The 19,750-nt window shown below is 46.5% G+C and overlaps 1 protein-coding gene across 11 annotated transcripts in view; it reads left to right on the top strand.

Annotated features, from left to right (window-relative positions):
- The window catches only part of SHROOM3 (shroom family member 3), a 253,208-nt gene that overhangs the window by 205,117 nt on the left and 28,341 nt on the right, over positions 1-19,750 (top strand). For all 11 annotated transcript variants that reach the window (XM_046655963.1, XM_046655962.1, XM_046655965.1 and 8 more), the window contains 2 exons: positions 6,768-6,899; positions 13,358-16,562. In XM_046655963.1, the coding sequence (XP_046511919.1) occupies positions 6,768-6,899; positions 13,358-16,562 (3,337 nt within the window). The remainder of the gene's footprint in view (positions 1-6,767; positions 6,900-13,357; positions 16,563-19,750) is intronic.

Raw genomic sequence — 19,750 nt, 5'->3', positions numbered from 1 at the left:
GTCAATATGTATAGAGCTACTCCATTCTTTTAGTGGCCTCATAAATAAGTATTCTATAATATGGATGTGCCACACGGACTTAACTAGTCTGCTACTGATGGGCATTTAGGTGTTTTTTCAATCTTTTGATAGATATGTTATTTAAAAAGTTATTTTGCTAGATGTTGCCAAACTCCTCTTTATTCAGGTTGTATTGATTTACACTCCTGCCAGCAAGGTAAGAGAGTTGGTGGGCTATATTTGTGTCATCTTTTTCATTGTTTTTTTCCCTCATTTCCTCGCTTAGCTGTGCGTATTAGAAGAATCTTAGAAAACAAAGATTAATCTCTGAAGCCTTCTCCCAACCTATGTTCTGAGTCCAAAAGGAGTATTTTTTTTAGGACCTTTTGATTTGTTTCAAAGTCACTCTGTTCTTCCTGTCTTGGACTGGTGATAAAATCTGACCCCACTCCCACCCCTGCCTCAGGGCAAATAACTTCTCCAGTCTGCTCCAGAGAAAAAGCTCCTCAAGTTGGGTTTCCTGCCTTGGCATTACAAGCCTGGGGCACTTACTTTATTTTTACTATAGGAATTATTTATGATTTATTATTTACTATAGGATTACTTCATTTGGTCTTCCCACCAGAATGTAAGCTCCTTAAGGGCAGAGACCATATCTTAGTCATTAAATCTTTTAAATATCTCTGATCAGTTTCAATTCTTATAGTCTTCATTTACCATGCTTCTCGAGCCCCAACCCACCACATCAACCTTACTTTTCCCTCTTTTAGGCTTCATAATGAAAACAGAAGACATTGGGTGTGAAGTCCTTTCAATTTTCCTCGCACCAGCTCCCTTACATACTTAAAAGCATCAACATCTTACCTCTTCCTCTTCATTTCAGTGGAACTGACTTTACTTGTACATAAGGTTATACCCTCCATGTGTGCTCTGGAATGCCCTCTCTTCCTACTTCCTCGTGAGTCTTAAGGAATGCTGTATTCTCTTCATTCCGTATCTTCAGCTGCGCATGCTTGCACTGTCTCATATAAATGTGCTCAAACTTCTCATTGTTTAAAATAACACAGCAAGAACAAAATCTTTTCACCCTCTGGCCCCCTCAAGTCTTCTAGCTACCACCCTCTTTCTCCTTTAGAGCCAAGTTTTTGAAAGAGTGATCTGCCCTAGCTGTCTCCATTTTATCTTTAATTCCCTTCTTATCCCACCATCATCTGGCTTCTGCCCCTGTCATCCCATTGCAGGGACTTACTAGTTGTCAAATCCAGTGGACATGCATCCACCCTCCTCAGACTAACTTCTCTGTAGCAGTTGAGATCGTTGACAGTTCCTTCTCCTTGTTCTCCTTCCTAGGATTCTGTGAAACTCTCGTATTCTCCTAGTTTTCTTCCTGCTTCTTTGAAGCTTCTTCGAAGCTCCTTCTTCGGCTTTTCCCCTTGTCCCCTCCCCTAAATTGTGATAGTTCTCAAAGACCCATCCTTAAACTACTTTCTCTCTCTCCCTATGCATTCTCCCCTAGCAACTTACCTATTCTCAAAGGCCATGTGTTGTGACTCCGAAATTTCTACATACAATCCAGACTTCAGTCCTCTAGGCCCTCCTGCCTACTGTACACCTCACATTTGCATATCTCAGAGTGAGCCATCAGCTTCCCCACTCTATTTCTTTCTTCTTCTCTCCACTCCACCCCCTCTGTCTAATAGTTCTTTATATCGGTTAATACTACTATCATTCTAGTTCAAGCCAGAAATACAAAGGCCATCCTTCCCCCTGCCTATACTCTCTTCTACACAACCTACGTCCAAGTGGTCACTCGGCTGGACATTTGCCTCCTCAGTGGCTCTAAGTTCTGTTATCTCTTCAAGTTCACTGCCACTGTCTCAGTGCTGGGCCTTCATTATCTCTTACCCTGGTTAATACAACAGCCTCCAATTTCATCTTTCTCAAATTTGTTCTCCTTGTTATTGGCAATATCTTCCTGAAACTCAAATTTGTTGCTTATACGATGTTCTTGCACATTTCCATATATTTATCATGCTATTTCTTTTTCTTTTCTTTTTTTTTTTTTTTTTGAGGAAGATTAGCTCTGAGCTAACTGCTGCCAATCCTCCACTTTTTGCTGAAGAAGACTGGCCCTGAGCTAACATCCCTGCCCATCTTCCTCTACTTTATGTGTGGGATGCCTACCACAGCATGGCTTGCCAAGCGGTGCCATGTCTGCATCCGGGATCCGAACTGGCGAACCCTGGGCCACTGAAGTGGAACGTGCACACTTAACTGCTGTGCCACCAGGCTGGCCCCCATGCTATTTCTTCTATGTAGATGTCCTTCCCTTCCTTTTCCCCTTCCATCTGGAGAAATCTTCCATGGTTTAGTTAAAAGTGAAGTCTTCTTGACCTAAGTCCACAGTGTCAGTGACTCTCTTTCCTCTGAGTTGACCGAGCATCTTGTACAAATCTCTCTTATGGAACCCATCACATTGTATTATAGCCGTTTACTTGGCTGCCTCTTCTGTACTGTGAATTATTTGGGTCTAATGAGACTTTATTCTTTGTATCCCCAGTGCCAGCATAGTGGCTGGCATGTAGAAAGTCTCTACGGATGTCCTATGAATGAATGGGAAGGAAATGGAGGAAAGGTCTGGATAGCTTACATTTAAAAGAAAGCCTTGCTATTGTCTTCAGAGCACAAAGAGCAATTTTCTTCACTTAACCTAGGTGAAACAGCCCCATTTATCTTCATTGCTCTATGCACAGCCTCCCTTTATACTTCAAAGTCTGATTCAGAACTTTGAGCAAGGTGTCTGATCCTTCGTGAAGGAGGTGTACCAACTGATGTTAAGCCTGGGTAGCTATGTTGTACTTCAGGGCACCTCCTCTCTTCTCTCCTTTGAGATTTCAGACTAGAGGGCTTTGCTGGAACCCCTGAAGCTATTGGTAAACATTATCTCATGCTACATCTCCTTGCCTGGAAAAGGGATCTTCTTTCTGTAGAGCCCTATAGAATTTTTCAGGCCTGTCCATTTCCCTTGGCTGGGAAAAGCTGCTCAGCACCAGTGTTTTTAGCCAGGCATGGGTAGATACCATTGGGGGATGAGGCTGCTGAGGAGTCATCCTCAGTGTTACCATCCTCAGGTGCTGGGCTGACTTCACTCTTCACCTACATCCATCAGCCTCTCAAGACTGGTACCTACTTCCAGGGCTAGCACCCTACCACTGAGAGGGGTCCTGGCAACTCCTCTCACTAGGTAGCCAGAACATGGGGCAAGAAGAGGACAGTTTGTTGTTTCTTCTTATGTATTTTGGATCCGTTTGGGTCCAGAATGATACATATATGAAATGTCTGCAGGTGCATCTTGCCAAAAAGACTTTATATTTTTTCATTGAGTTCTGGGCTTTTGCTGTATGATTAACTGATAACATTTATTGAGTACCTAAAGTCATATGTAACTGGGTTGGACCCTGACTCTGGGACTTAGAGGCTGTGTGGTTTGGGCCAGCCCATGAGGGGCTTGGGGTACCAGGAAGGATTTCTAGTCACTGGAACTGAGTGATAAAGCAGGAATCTAAGTCAACGAGGAACTTGGGTTCAAGGGAGGCAGCCTGGTTTCAATGAACTGGTTGAAGAGGCATCAACCTAGTTTCTAGGGAGCTGGGTGTCCACGGTCAGAGTGGCACCAGCAGCAGGAATACCAGACTGCCAAGATACTGAGTCATGAGCCTAGGGCTCCCTGATTTCTCCCTGTGAGAAAAGGGTTGATTTGACTTTGAGACCATGCTGAACCCAAAGGTATGGGTTACCTGAGACCTGTTAGGAGGATTGGAGAGGTATGGGGGCAAGGAACTAGACAAGTTGTAGTGTACTGGCTTCTGTTGTTGGTCTCCTCATCTTGCATCCTGCTTCATCTCTTTAGCCCAAGGCTGTGCTACTATTTCCTTTAGTTCTTTCCTAATTTCCAGGTGGGCAAGGTCTGTTCCTTCTTGGCCTGTGTTTCCTCCTTGACCAGGGCTCACAGCTGCTGCCCTGGTAGCCTCCCTCCCTCACCAGTGTGGCCAGGGGCCTCCAGGCTGTGATCACAGTAAGTCTCAGACCAGCCTCTGCCATAATTATTGACTCTCAGTACCTTACTGGGGAGCTCAGAGCTGGGCCAGCCATTGCCACCAGTAGTTCCTGCCCATTCCCCTCTCCTTCTCCATTCACTCGGCTTCTTTGGCCCGTTTCCTGTCCTTCCTTGTGGATCTCTCTGATGGGCTTGTCTCCCTGGCCTCTCTACTGTTTGTCAATTCATTAATAATGAGTAATTGATGATAATGATACTTAACATTTATTGAGCTCTTACCATGTATGGGGGGTACATTATCTCATTCTTAATCTCACATAAAACCCTCTGAATAGGTTCTGTTATAATCTGCCTTTTACAGATGAGCAAACTCAGAATGGTTAAGAAATTTACCTAAAATCTAAAACCTAAAAACTGATGGTATCAGGATTAGAACTCAGGTTTGTCTGACTTCAGAGATGACATCTTCAGCCACATTCCAGCCTCTTTCTTCCCCAGAAATATATCAAGAGAGATTTCAGTTTTTCTCACTTCCCCTGGCCTATCTAGCAATGCAGACATCAGTCCACTTGACTAAAGGCTCCTTCAGTTCAGTAAATGTTTACTGACCGACTACTGCAAGTCTCATGTGCCTATAGCTCTTGCTTCACACAACACCATTTTCCTATCACCGTTCTCTCTCTTGGCAAGTCCTTCCATTTCTCTCATACATTTTAAAAGTTATTTCAGATTAAAATGAGGCTAATCCAGCCTCTTTGATTAATGTCTTCATTTTTTAGATGAACAAAGGCTTAGGGAGGCAAAGTGACTTACACAGGGTCATACAGCAAGTTAATAACAAAGCCAGGGAAAGAACCCAAGTCTCCAGACACTGGGGCTAATACTATTCTGATATACTTGACACTCTTGAAATTTTATTGGCATCAGGGGAATGATTTTTCATTTATATTACAAAAGCGAATTTATTTTTTCACAGAAAATGAATAGGTGAGTGTACTTACAGCTTTATCTTCAACATATCAAAGTGGATTCCTGGATCCCATAAAAGTGTTTCTAAACTGCAAAAAAATCCCCTATAGTCTTAAAGTTCAAAAGTTTTCAGCATGAAATGCCTGATAGCTCGCCTCACTTCTTTGCCAAAAATAAAGCACAGCCACCCTCTCCTGTCTCTGACCTTCTATAGTAGCGTAATCCTCTTTACCAGATTCATTCTTCAGCATCACTGTGTGAAAGACACGCACTTTTTCCCTTTGGCTTTGTCATTTCTTTGTGTTATAAGGGCAGGATATTTAAAAGTTGAAGTCATTGACTTGCAAAATGAGAAACTATTTTGGAGAACATCTTGTTGTTTATACTGTGTAGCTTAGACCAGTGTTAACATCAAGGTAGCTGCAAATTTTTATATATTTCTTAGAAAAAATTAATAGTATTTATCCAGCATCAGGATATGACAGAGGACTTCAGAATCCCCATAAAGCTTTTATCATATATCCACACAAAGTCCTTTGGGAAGTGGGAAGGAATTTATTGCTCCCATTTTTATATATGGAAAAGCAGAGGCTGAGAAAGACCGATGTGACTACATGTGCTTTTAAATTAATAAATGTTAACATGTAGAAAATCTAGGTGAAGGTTATGTGGGAATTCTTTTTTTTCCAGCTTTACTGAGATAGAATTGATATATAGTAATATGTAAGTTGAAGGTGTACAAGGTATTGATTTAATATATTTATAAATTGCAAAACAATTACCACCATGGCATTAGCCACCACCTCCATCCCGTCATATAGTTACCATTGCTTTTTTGTGGTGAGAACATTTAAGATCTGCTCTTAGCTACATTCACGTATGTCACACAGTATTATTAGCTATAATCACCATGCTGTACATTAAATCCCAAACTTGTTAATCTTATAATTTGAAGTTTCTACCCTTTGACCAAAATCTCCCCTTTTCTTTCACCCCCTGCCCCCTGGTAACCACCACTCTGCTCTTTTTTTGAGTTTGTCTCTTTTAGATTCCATATTTAAGTGATATCATACAGTATTTGACTTTCTTTGTCTGGCTTATTTCACTTAGCATAATGCCCCAGGTCCATCTAAGTTGTTGCAAATGGCAGAATTTCCTTCTTTCTCATGTCTGAATAATATGCCATTATATATACACCACATCTTTATCCATTCATCTCTTGACAGACATGTAGGTTGTTTCCATATCTTGGCTACTGTGAGCAATGCTGCAGTGAAGTGAACATGGAGTGCAGATATCTCTGTAAGATCCTAATTTCAGTTCCTTTAGATATATACCCAGAAGTGGGACTGCTAGATCATACAGTAGTTCTATTTTTAATTTTTTTTTTTAGGAACTTCCGTACTGTTTTCCATAGTGGCTGTACCAATTTGTATTCTCACTGACAGTACACTAGAGTTTATGGGGGAACTCTTTATACTAAGTTTACATTATTTTTATTTTAAGGCTGAAATTATGTCAAAATGAAAAAGAAAATTAAAATATTAATAAAGTAGGCAATAGCTACGGTAAGTAAGAGAAACAAGCAGTAAGATCTACTTTCTAGTATTTCCTTGGTTGTTTTCGATTTCTGAGGATACAGTATCTGAGGATACTGCTTCCAAATCCATAAATGCTATCAGTGAAGACACTCAGCCGCCAATGTGCCTAACTTTGGGCGTCCCTCCCTGTGTCTGTCCAGGCGCAGTGAACTTGCCAGCCGACCTCACTCTTGGCATTCAACCAAATTTGGGGAGAACCAACCCGATGCCAGCATGATGCAAATATCTCAGGGCATGATTGGCACTCCTTGGCCCCAGAGCTACCATTCCAGGTAAGTGGGCACAGCTGAGACCCAGGGGTTCTTTCTTTCAAATGATTTTTCCCAAAAAAGAACATTTTCTTCTGTTTTGAGAATGTTTTCTTACACTCACCCCTAGTATTCAATCTCTACCCACTACCTTCCTCATCCTCCTAAAACTCCTAACATGTGTACAAGTCTTTTTCATATCCTGGGCTGGATTGGTGGGAAGGGAGGCCAGAATTATTTTGAGCACTGGCTGGCCATTTGAGATATTTATGGGGTCTCTTTATTCTCAGTCAGACATTTCTCAATTCCACATTAGAACACTATACTAGAAATTTCTCAATTCCACATTATAACGCTATACTAGAAAAATTGACAAACTTCTTCTCTCAATGCTTATTGTCCTTTCTTCTTTAGTCAAATACGTATCTGTTTTTTATCTGAATGATTTTATTCATGTCTTAAACTCCCCACTTGGTTTTTCTCCCTCTGTTAACACTGTTTTTATCCAACTTAGCTCCAAATGAAAAAACTAACACTGAGGACTGCCCAGTGTATACATTATCTCATGTGATCCTTTATATGCCTTTAAAACAGATACAGTATTCTTAACCCCATTTTACAGAACAGGAAATTGAAACCTGGAGAGACTAATTTGTCCAAGGTCAAACAAATGATCAGTACCTGAGTCAAGACTCAAATCCAAGCCATTGCATGTAACCACTATTTATATTTCCTCTGCCTTTCTAGTCACTGTCTCAGTCAAGGTTCAGTCATAAGAAAGCAGAGCGACTGTGAGTGTTATGGGAGAAGAGCTTTATTATAGTAATCAGACCTTACACAATCGAGAGGGATTGGGGAGAAGGGAGCCAACCCTGACCACCCAGGCACATTAAAGAACTTAGCCAGGACTCCCCTACACTTATCTCTACTGACTTGGAACCCATGCAAATTGGAATCCATCTTCTGATCCCAACCAGTCGGACTCTATTGATTATCACTTTGGGGAAGTGCTTGGATAAGGGTAATGGTAGGGAGGTGGGAGGTTCAAGAGAACAAAGGTCCTAGATACCAATGAGATGCAAGTGCTGATGCTTGCGTGTGTCAGGGAGGGGGGCTTGGCTTCTGGAAGGATTACTCAACTAACATGATGGCTATGCATTTGGCAAGGCAAGGACTCAGGGCCATTAACACTCATGTCCGGTCAAATCAAGGGCCAAATCCTAGACCTCTCATGGTGGACATGGCTCCCAGCGTATTAGGGTAGGCTGCAGGCTACAGGAAGAGATCATTTCCTGATTACCCTCCTTGTTACAGACACTCCTCTCCCTTGCTCATGTCCTTCCCAATAACCCTGAAAGAATTTACTGTCACCCTCTGAGGCATCTGTGCTCAGAGAACAGGTCCCCTAGAAGGGCCCACCCCCACGCAGGCACAGTGCCCTTGCTTTGTGGGCTTGGAGGTGTGGAGGCCTTTGAAGATTAGGTGTGGGGGTGTCTAACAGTGTGAAGGGAGGACAGTATTATGGCAAGTACTTGGGCTTTGAAGTCAGACCTAGGTTTAAATCTCAACTTCACCACCTACGGCATGAGCTTGAGCAAATCATTTAACCTCTGTGATCTTGGTTTCCTCATTTTTAAAATGAAATTAATACTATCTGTCTCATTGGATCATAGCAAGGATTAAACAAAATAACATGTAAAACATTTAGTGCAGTTCCTGGAACAAAGTAAGCACTCAATAATTATGATAACTAATTATAATAATTAGGCTGAAGACTTATCAGAGGCACAGTGAAAACTGGTAATGAACTTCAAGGTTAATGGCAGAAACCAACACATTTACAAAATGCAAGTGTGTATTAACAGAGGGCCCCTGAACAGTGGGGTCCTTTGGAGCCTTCCTGACCCCAACCTTCTTTTGAGGCCCTAAATCTGAAGTCATACTGTGACGTAAAAAGCATGCTGGCTCCAAGGCAGAAATAAGACCACTGCAGTCAGTGCTTAGAATAACTGCTTACAGGAACTATGGTCAGCTCCAAGAGGCCTCGAGAGAATGGCGGAGCTGGCATCGGAAGGGCAATATTCTGAAGGCTGTGCTTCTCCACCCCATGTCATCCTCCCCATCCCAACCTCCAGCGGGGTTCAGGCAGGTGGATCTGCCCTTGTACTGTATCTCCCACTCTGCCCCTCTAAGTCAAGCTTCAGAACAGCTCCCTGATACAATACTGTCAGCACAAAAGCACTGTATGGGGGACGAAGCGGGAAAGGGAAGCTCAGATTACCTAGAATGCCACAGACGTGTGGATTCTCTTCTGCCCCGGCACAAATCAGCCTGTGGTGTGCTCATTCCTTGCCTCGGCTTGCAGCTCTGGCGGCGGGCTTGTTCTGCTCACAGGGCCTGACACTGGCAGCTGTAGATGGAGGCTCCTCCGGGCGCGTTTCTGAGGGACACAGTGGCATCTAGTGGTCTAGTGCCGAATCAATCAGTGGGCATTCCTCTGACAGCCATCATTTAGTTCCAGAAACCCATCTCAGTCCCAGATTCATGGATCTGTTTCTCATGAAGAAGCTGGAGCTTGAGGGAGCTGGAGGGAGGGGAGGGGCAGCAGTGAGGAGAGAGGGAGAAAGAAATATAAAGACACGGAAGACGTAATTTTAACTGTCTGCAAGCTGGCTTGGATCTGGAATTGGACTGAAATTCTATTTCAGCTGCTTGCTGTCGGATCCTTGTCACTGTCTTTTTGCTGTCCTACAGAAATCTCACACAATGGTCCTAAAGTATCCTAGTACTTTAGGAGAGATCTGGAAAAGTCATGTAGTCCAGCCTCCTCATACGAGGATGAAATAACAGTATCAAAATACTAAAGTACAAGTACTTGTTCACAGATTCCTCCATTTAACAAATATGACTCAGTACCCACTATGTCTCAGATGATTTTGTTATTGAGGGTACAGGGCTAACAAGACATAAAAAGCCCCCACCCTAAAATATTTGTTTCCCACTGTGTTCCACAGATTAATAATCCATTAGTTGCTCCTAGGCAAAAAGTTTCTAGGGTCAAATAAGTTTAGAAAACACTGCTTAGTATATTTTCCTTTTAGAACATCACATGAACAATAGTTTGTTAAAGACTCAGAAGTCTTGCAGTAAATAAAATTGTTTAACTTATTAGTCCAGTATTTTCCAAAAATATTTGATCATCTAAGGAATTAATGTTCTGTGAGTACACTTCAGGAAACGTTTTCATACACTTGTCTTGTGCTCTTTGCTATGTTTTAAGTAGTTAGAAAATGCTTGTAAGTACACAAAATAGAGTGTAACATTATAAGAATGCATGTATCCACCACAGAATTAACAAACATCTTGTCATATTTGCTTCAGATTTTAAACATCATAGATACAACTGAAATCTCTTTCATATAACCAGTTGGGTATGATGTAACGTCAGGTAGCAGTAAGTGTTATGAAGACAATAAAGCAGAGTCACAGGGAGTAAGGAGAGAAGAGGTGCTCTTTAGATAGTGAATTCTAGAAGTCTTCTCTGATGCAGAGACTTGAATAAAGGAAGAGAGTGAGGCAGGTGAAGAGCATTCCACGTGGTGGGGACAGTGGGTACAAAGGCCCTGAGACCCTGCCATGGGAATATAGTTCATGGGTTTGAGTTACAGTAAGGAGGCCGTTAGGCCAGGGTACTGTGAGCAAGAAAGAGAACAATAGAAAATGAGGCTGGAGAAAGAGCCAGACCACAGTAAGAACTTTGACACATGCCACACTCATCTTGACAGTAAGGCTGTCTCTGTGCGGGCTGGAACTATTGCAGGGGTTGAAGACCTTCAAGTGCTTACCCACCATTAAAAGTGCCAGCTTGGAAGCAGAAATGGCAAAGATAATCAAAATGACTACTTCCAGAAAGTGGGGGAAGAACTTATTCCTAGAGGGCAAGGTCAGGCCACTCTATGGCATGGCATGGCATAGCATATGTCGCTTGGTCGTATTCCCCAGTCAGTGTGGGAAAGGGAATTCCGAGGGGCTGGAGCCTTCCCCAAGTAGGAGGGAAGAGCATGTCACAAAGTCCTCATGTGATGCATTCCACCTGAGATTCCTATAGCTCCAGGAAGGAACCCACTCTGCCCTTGCTCTGCCGGGCTAGAGAGATGTATACCAGAGATTTTGTGTTTCGAGACACCATCTCTATATTTTGAAATATGTTAGTGATGATATTTCCTCCCACTCAATAGTGAGTGTTTCAGTTAACCCATCCATTTATTTACTTTGATTTTTTGGTGTGTGTTCCTTAGTTAGATTTGAATTATCCTTTCAGTGAAAGACTGTTAAAATTCTCAGCAGTTGGGAGGAGGGTGAAGTAGCGTCTGCCACCTGCATAGAACTGGGGAGTGAAACAGCCCTTATGGGATCTACTGTTTCCATTTCCCCTTGAAGAATTAGCTCTGAATCTTCTGTTGGGGGAGATAAAGGGAAGTATAAGTGGGTCATATGGGATTATCCTCAACTGAGCTATGTCATGTGCATTTTTAACACAACCTCTTTATTTAGAGGGGAATGGGGGTCAGGTTAAAATCTGGCAATGACACCTGCCATGCCATTGAGTGCCAGGTCTCATTTCCCTGGTCTGGCTGGCTTAGGAGCTGTTCTCTTCCTTTCTCCCTTGAATTTAAACCTGTCCTTCCCAAAGTAGGATGCTCCATTCAGGAAGTTGACTTTCTCTGACAGAGAAAAATTACATTCCTGAGGTGAGTTGCTGAAAACGTAGTCTCTATTAAATTCTAGCACCAGTTTTGATTCAGAATATGGTCCTGGGGCCGGCCTGGTGGTGCAGCGGTTAAGTTCGCACGTTCCACTTCTTGGCGGCCCGGGGTTTGCCGGTTCAGATCCCGGGTGCGGACATGGCACCGCTTGGCAAAAGCCATGCTGTGGTAGGCGTCCCACATATAAAGTAGAGGAAGATGGGCACAGATGTTAGCTCAGGGCCAGTCTTCCTCCCCAAAAAGAGGAGGATTGGCAGCAGATGTTAGCTCAGGGCTAATCTTCCTCAAAGAAAAAAAAAAAAGAATATGGTCCTTCTAGTCTCTTGCCATATACTCTGGATTTAGTGCAGCTGAAAGCATTATCACATACTCAGCCATTAAGGTGCCATATTTACTTACATGAGGTCCAGAAACATAATAATAGCTCCATGAATTTTAATAGTGCTTAAATGCCTATTCATTTAAAAGTGGAAACTCTTAGGCAAGAACTCATAGTGAGTGATGTACCCTTCTTTAAAGAGCATTGAGTCACAAATGTTTGACCCATGGAGACTACTGTTTGATTTTTTTTTTTAAGATTTTATTTTTCCTTTTCTCCCCAAAGCCACCTGATACATAGTTGTGGGTCCTTCTAGTTGTGGCACGTGGGATGCTGCCTCAGCATGGCCTGATGAGTGGTGCCATGTGTACACCCAGGATCCGAACTGGCGAAACCCTGGGCTGCCAAAGCAGAGTGAGCAAACTTGGCCACAGGGCCGGCCCTGCTGTTTGATTTTTGAACCACTTATTCCTTCCTATCTATTCCTCCCCGCCAAGCCCCGCCGGCATGCTAGGTGAAGTCTATTTTGAATTTATAATTAAAGCTAATTGTACGTAATTTTATTTTGAGGCAGCTTTCTGGGGTGTGCCATGCCTGGATTGAGAGTCATTCCCCCTCCCCGAGGCCAGCTCTGAAAACACCTGGCGGACCTTGTGAATGAGAAGGTCTTACCCTCCCAAGTGTATGAGCCTTTGTTCAGCCTTGAGAAGGGGACGGACTCCTGTGATTAGGGCTTCCTACGAAGCTTCCCTCTCTCATCAGCTTTTTCTGACTCTGATTTCTCTCTGTATTTCTCTCATTCAGCTTCATGTTTGGCTTTCTCACCACAAACAAACTGTCTCTAGCATGGTTGAGATTCCAGGAAGTTTGCCAGGGTAGCCCGTCAATTCCATAAAAAGGAAAGATAATAACTAAAAACATATACATATGCACTCAAAGTCTCCCTCACGTGCCTAGTCTCTTACTAAGCTTTTCCCCTTCTTCCCACAAACAGCCCCAAGAGACACAATATTTCAGTCTCGGTCACTCTTCCTCCTCTTCCTCTCTTCTTTCCTCCCCCACCTCTCGTTTCTTGGCACATGCAGAATGTCATTTCCAGCACTTAGCAAATGACATCAATGTGCTGCCTGTGCCCAAAGGCCACATGCCTTCCTCTGTTCCTCCCCTCGCAAGCCTGGGTGATTAATTAGAGGCACATAGGTTACAGTGTTGGGCAATTACTCCTAGTCACAACACACAGGGAGGCCGAGCAAGGCCCAAATATGGCCCTTTTCACCCATCCTTCCAAAAACCAAACATCTTGCACGAGATTACATTTATAAGCTGGGTCCTGTGCCTAAGCCTGCTAAATGATAACAGCTCAGTGATGCTGACTGCTTTGTCTCCTGTTCTTGCAGCTCCTCGACAAGTGACCTCTCCAACTATGACCATGCTTATCTGAGACGGAGCCCTGACCAGTGCAGCTCCCAGGGGAGCATGGAGAGCCTGGAGCCCAGTGGGGGATACCCACCCTGCCATCTTCTTTCCCCTGCCAAGTCCACCAGCAGCATTGACCAGCTCAGCCACCTCCATAACAAGAGAGACTCGGCTTACAGCTCCTTCTCCACCAGTTCTAGCATCCTAGAGTACCCACCCCCTGGCATCTCGGGCCGAGAGCGTTCAGGCTCCATGGATACCACTTCTGCTCGAGGTGGCCTCCTAGAAGGGATGAGGCAGGCAGACATTCGCTATGTCAAGACAGTCTATGATCCCCGGAGGGGAGTCTCAGCAGAATATGAGGTGAACTCTTCAGCCCTGCTTCTCCAAGGTCGGGAAGCCCGAGCATCAGCAGATGGGCAGGGCTATGATAAATGGCATAACGTTCCTCGGGGCAAGGGAGCGCCACCCCCATCCTGGAGCCAGCAGTGCCCCAGTTCCTTGGAGACTGCCACGGACAACTTGCCTCCTAAAGTGGGTGCGCCCCTGCCCCCAGCTCGGAGTGACAGTTATGCAGCCTTTCGGCACCGAGAGCGGCCCAGCTCTCTGTCTAGCCTTGATCAGAAACGGTTCTGCCGGCCTCAGACAAACTCTGCAGGCCCCCTGAAATCTCCCTTCATAGAGGAGCAGCTGCACACTGTGCTAGAGAAGAGTCCAGAAAACAGCCCCCCTGTGAAGCCCAAGCATAATTACACCCAGAAGGCCCAACCTGGCCAACCTCTGCTGCCGACTGGCATCTACCCAGTACCTTCCCTGGAGCCACACTTTGCCCAGGTGCCCCAGCCTTCCGTGAGTAGTAACGGCACGCTCTACCCTGCACTGGCCAAAGAGAGCGGGTATACGGCTCCTCAGGGGGCCTGCGACAAGATGGCTACCCTTGATGAGAATGGGAACCAAAATGGATCTAGCAGGCCTGGGTTTGCCTTCTACCAGCCCCCAGAACATGACCCAATGTCCTCAGTAGAGAGGAGACTTGAAACTTCAGCCAAATGTGTCCCCTTCAAAGTCCATTTCCCTTCAGTGCCTGAAAACGAGGAGGATGCCTCCCTGAAGAGACACCTCACACCTCTCCAAGGCAACAGCCCGTATCCCAGTGAGAAAAAGAGCACCCACAGTGACAAACCATATTCTAATTACCACAGCCTCAAATCCCCTCAGGCTCAGGCCTGGCAAGCAGCGGAAGACAAGAGATCTTCCAGGCCCTCAGCGCCTTGGGAGGGTGACTTCCGTGAAGACCACAATGCCAACCTCCGGCAGAGGCTGGAGAGAGAAGGCCTAAGCCAGAGCCCGTCAAGCAACTTCGGCAAGACCAAGGCAGCCTTCTCCTCTCTCCAGAACATTCCTGAGAGTCTAAGGCAGCAAAGTAGCCTGGAGCTAGAAGGGGGAGCCCAGGAGGGCTACCTGGATGGCCGGCCCACCTGTGCAGTCAACACCAAGGCGGACTCTGGAAGGAAAGCTATTCCTGATCACAGGAGCCATCTGGACAGGCCGGTTTCTTATCCGAGGCCCGAGGGGAGAACCAGTGCCTTGGCCTCTTTCCACAGTCCAGACCCCGGCTATGAAGAGCCGCCCTCCCCACCCCACCAGCAGACATCCAGTCTGGGCCGGAGGAGGCTGAGCTCGGGCAGCGCCTCGGCCCTGCAGGCCTTGCAGTACGGGAAGCCGCACTGCTCGGTGCTGGAGAAGGTTTCCAGGATTGAGCAGCGCGAACAAGGCAGCCAGAGACCCCCGGCTGCGGGCAGCTCCGGTTATGGCTATCACTACAGGCCCAACAGGACGCTCCCAGCTTCCACTGTTTCTGGCAATGACCTCGAGGAGACAAAAGCCAATGTCCGCTTTTCCGACTCCACTGAACCCCTAGGCCATGGGGAGCAGCACCTCAAAAACGGGGAGGCGAAGCCAGAGGACGCGTCCCGACAGCCGTGCGGTCCGCAGCTGAGGAGGGGCGCCGAGGGCGGCCGCGGCCCCCCGGCCCGGGCCGGTGAGCCCCCGAGGCGGGACGCGCGCCTGCCCCGCAGCCAGAGCACCTTCCAGCTCTTCAGCGAGGCCGACAAGGAGGCCATGTGGCGGGACAGCAGGCCCGGTTCGCCCGAGTCGCCGGTGCTGGACGCCCCCTTCAGTCGCGCCTACCGGAACAGCATCAAGGACGCGCAGTCCCGCGTCCTGGGGGCCACCTCCTTCCGCCGCCGGGACCTCGAGCTGGGGGCCCCCGCAGCCTCGAAGCCCTGGCGGCCGCGGCCTGCCTCCGCCCATCTGGGGCTGCGCAGCCCGGAGGCACCCGCTTGCTCGTCCCCGCACACCCCGCGCGAGCGGCACAGCGTGACCCCGGCCGAGGGCGAGCCGGCCCGGCCCGCGGCCCTAGGCGCCCGGAGGGGTCCGCGCCGGCGCCTGACCCCCGAGCAGAAGAAGCGCTCGTACTCGGAGCCCGAGAAGATGAACGAGGTGGGGGTCTCGGAGGAGGCCGAGCCGGCGGCCCTGGGCGCGCAGAGGCAGGCACTGCCCTTCCCCGAGAGCACGGTGGCCGAGCGGCGCCGCCTCTTCGAGCGCGACGGCAAGGCCTGCTCCACGCTCAGCCTGTCGGGGCCCGAGCTGAAGCAGTTCCAGCAGAGCGCGCTGGCCGACTACATCCAGCGCAAGACCGGCAAGCGGCCCTCGGCCGGCGGCCCCCCGGAGCCCGGGCCGCTGCGGGAGCGCGCGCAAAGCGCCTACCTGCAGGCCGGCCCCGCGGCGCCCGAGGGCCCCGGGCTCGCCTCGGCCTCCAGCCTCAGCTCGCTGCGGGAGCCGGGCCTGCAGCGCCGCAGGGACGCCGGCGCCCTCCTGCCGGCACCCGGGGAGCCCTCACGCGCCCCCCGAGATCGCAGTAGCTCCTTCGCCATCAGCCGCCGCCCCGGGGACTGGCGACGCGGCGACCAAGCCCCGAGGGAGCTGCCCGGGGGAGCTAACGGCGGACCTAAGGGCACCCAGAGGATGGACAGGAGCCCGGGGGAGCCCTCCTTGTGGGGGGCCGCGGCCAGGAGGGCCGGGAAGTCCATGTCGGCCGAGGACCTGCTAGAGCGCTCCGATGTCCTGGCCGTCCCGGTCCACGTGAGGTCGCGGTCATCTCCCACAGCGGACAAGAAGCTCCAGGTACGTGCAGCAGGGGTCCTGGGACCGCCCCTTAGGCCCCGGGAGCTTTGGCGCCTGCCGCCCTCCCAGCCCTCCCTCCCCTTCGGAAAGGAGTAGCATTTGTTTTCATGGGGTGATTTCTTTCTCAGTGCCCTGATATCCTTACAGAGAGAGATCTATATAGTTGTATAGTATTTTCTATAGATATGTCTATCTTATATATAGACACATAGATATCTGTATATGTGGAGATATATAATAACTTCATTTTAGGAAGTCACCCACCTCTCAGTGCAAGGATGCATGGTTAAGAAAAGTTAGGAGTAATTTGTTTTCTGCTTTTTTTTTTTTAAGTCATGGAATAGAGGCTTTGGCTCAGTATTTTAACGATTTTAGCTTTTCATTCTCTGTGTTTGAATTGGACTTTTGCATTTACAAAATAGGCACAATGACTGACTTTGATAGTTATTGAGTTCCTGGCCCTCTCTAAGTATGTACCAGGTCCTCAGCTAAGTATGCTTATTATCTCGTTAATCCTCACAGTAATCCTGTGCAGTAGAGTATATTATCCGTATCAAACCTATGTCTGTTTGACTCCCGCCCGAGTTCTTTCTGTGCACTCTCCCGGTGAGAGAGGAGAATCACAGACTTTCAAATTCTCACATCAAAGGATTTTCTAATAAAGGCTCCAAACCATGCAGAGGTTATGAAGTGCTTTCCACTAGAAATATCAGGGAGGACCAGGAGGAGAACCTGAGCACTCTGGCTCCCAGGAGTCTGTTAATCTCCCAAACTAATTCTTAGCCCATCCTCAAGCTCCACTTGCACTTCAGATCCATGGCCTGCCTCGCGGTGCCCTTCCCACCTAAAGACAGTGGGAATTCACACACATGTTGGCACAGGGGAGAATAGCCCTCCGTTGCCCCTTCTCAAATTCTGTTTTTCCCCCCCAGAGAAGTTAATCGTTCAGCAAGCATTTGTAGAGTGTATGTTGCATAAAAAGGACTGTATGTTAGGATTGGAGGAAACTCAAAGGAAAATAAGCCTCGTGCCTTTCTGAGGTTCACAGTTGAGCAAGAATCTGAATTACAGATAAATAGCTAACAATTGGTGAATGATTTGGGGGCACTGATATATAATATGCTTTGGGAGGGAAAGTGGTTAATTCTAACTGAGGGGATCTGAGAAAGCTTCTCTTGAAGGAGATGGGGTTTGAACCAGGCTGTAAAGGATGGGCAGGATGTTGACAAAGGATTGGGGCGGCGTGTGGGAGGCATTACTTGGAGGAAGCAGCTTCAGACAAAGAAGGATTCAGAGGTTTCTGCCTGAGAAATGTGTTTGCAGCACTGTTTCTGAAACACACATACACACGCCTTCTGAGAGAGAATACTGCGCCCTCCCAGAGATTTTCTCTTCAGAGATATTTTCTCCCCAGTATAAACCCACAAAAAAATCTATAAAGGCAATCCTCTGTAAGCCTTTAATAGCCATTTTCCTCCCGTCAGGATGAAGAACAGAACTAATTTCCAGTCCTTATCTTACCACTAAAACACTTTTAAAACCCATGTATTGAATATGAGATGTCAGCTAGTTTGCTGGGCTTCGTTAACTTCCTGCATAGCAAAACATTTTCTTCATTTCTCTCCCTGTCTCCTGAAGAGAATAGAAATGTTTAGGTGAAAACCAAGTCATCTTCTGTTGTTTATTCCTGGCTAGATGTCATTATTCTCTCCTGGGGAATTGGTTGGATGGCTGTGAATGTTATCTGCACCCCCCCGCCCCCCACTGCCCCCTGATATTTCTAAAGCCTAGTAAACTGGGAAATAGAGCTAAAACACAGGTTGTATAAGAAAATGATGAAATTCCTCCAAATCCCAGTCAAATACTTTATATTATTTGAAAAACTTTTTAGAAAGACAACTAAATACAGAACGTTATTTAGGCACCCTCTTCAATAAAGAGACCATATTTAGATACTTACTTGAGGGAGTATGATGCCAGAGGGGTAAAATATTTCAAAATGAAATACTTTATCTGTGCCGCTTTGCTCTTACAAGTTCTGAGAATGGGTTGTCGTCCCCCAGATTGTAATTGTGCCGGCATGGTGTTCTTAAGCTTCCTTGCCCCGCCCAGCGCCCAGACCTCGCCCGCCCTGAGACCTGGTCCATGGCAGGGTCTGCTCTTCTTCATTAGGCTGTCTTCTACCTCATTTGTAGAACTAGTTAAAAAGAAAACAAAACTAACCTCCACATAATTATTGTGGTTGTTATTTCAAGATATTATATTCTAGTTTTTTTATTTGAATAAATTCCAGGAACTTTACCATTATCACTAAGCTTTGGTGAAGGCGTTAAATAAGAATTTTCTCATCCCAGCTTTAGAGAACTCCAACAAATTAAGTGACCCTGTAGAGACCATCTGCCTGAGTTAAACCCAAAATGTGGATTCTATTTCTGGTGCCGGCTCAGTCCATGGCATCCTGAACAAATGCTGCAGGCTCCTGCCAGCCAAATGCTAAGAGTAGAGCAGGATTTTACCAGCCTTTGAGAAGGATTCAGCTCTTTTTCAGAAGTCTGTTAGTGAGGGTAGTTTCTGTTTCCAGAACAAGGTCAGCATGGAAACCAGTTCCTCTGTTTATAAAAATTGATCATTCTTGGGCCTGAATTAATGACTGCAGAAGGCTGCCACCACTTATAGCCTGAGAGCTGCTCAGATGCTCAGCAGGCCTGGGCCTTTTCTTAGCTAGCTGTGGTCCTCTCTGCAACATGTGGCCTCCCATTACGTCTCCTTTAATTCCTGTTCATTTGAAAGGTTTAATTGCAGAACAAATGAATATTAGAGATGGAGCTGAAGGGCACATCACATTCTTGCTTGTTTCCTACTTTCTATGAGACTTTGGAAAACTTAATGTTTTTTAAATGGGTGGGCCCTGCAAAGCTGCAGAAAAATATCCAAGAGATGGAAATTGACACCTATGCGTTGCGTATAAAATGTAGCAGAGTCTATAAAAAGCCTTTGGCTTTTTGGAGAAATAAGATTCCTGTTTGGGAATTTTTTTCCAGATGGTGAGTTGGAGGCTTCTGTGGTTCTCACAGTATTTTCAGAGACCTTGGCTTCTGATAGGTAAAACATTCGCCATGGGATGGTGTGACAAACATTATTTAATTGCTGAGGAAATTGTTCAGTGCATCCCACAGTGTTGGATGTAG

The sequence above is a fragment of the Equus quagga genome, chromosome 3 (genome assembly GCF_021613505.1).
Source record: "Equus quagga isolate Etosha38 chromosome 3, UCLA_HA_Equagga_1.0, whole genome shotgun sequence".
Taxonomy (NCBI): domain Eukaryota; kingdom Metazoa; phylum Chordata; class Mammalia; order Perissodactyla; family Equidae; genus Equus; species Equus quagga.
Note: the sequence above shows the minus strand (reverse complement) of the source record. Positions and strands in the feature narration are given on the sequence as shown.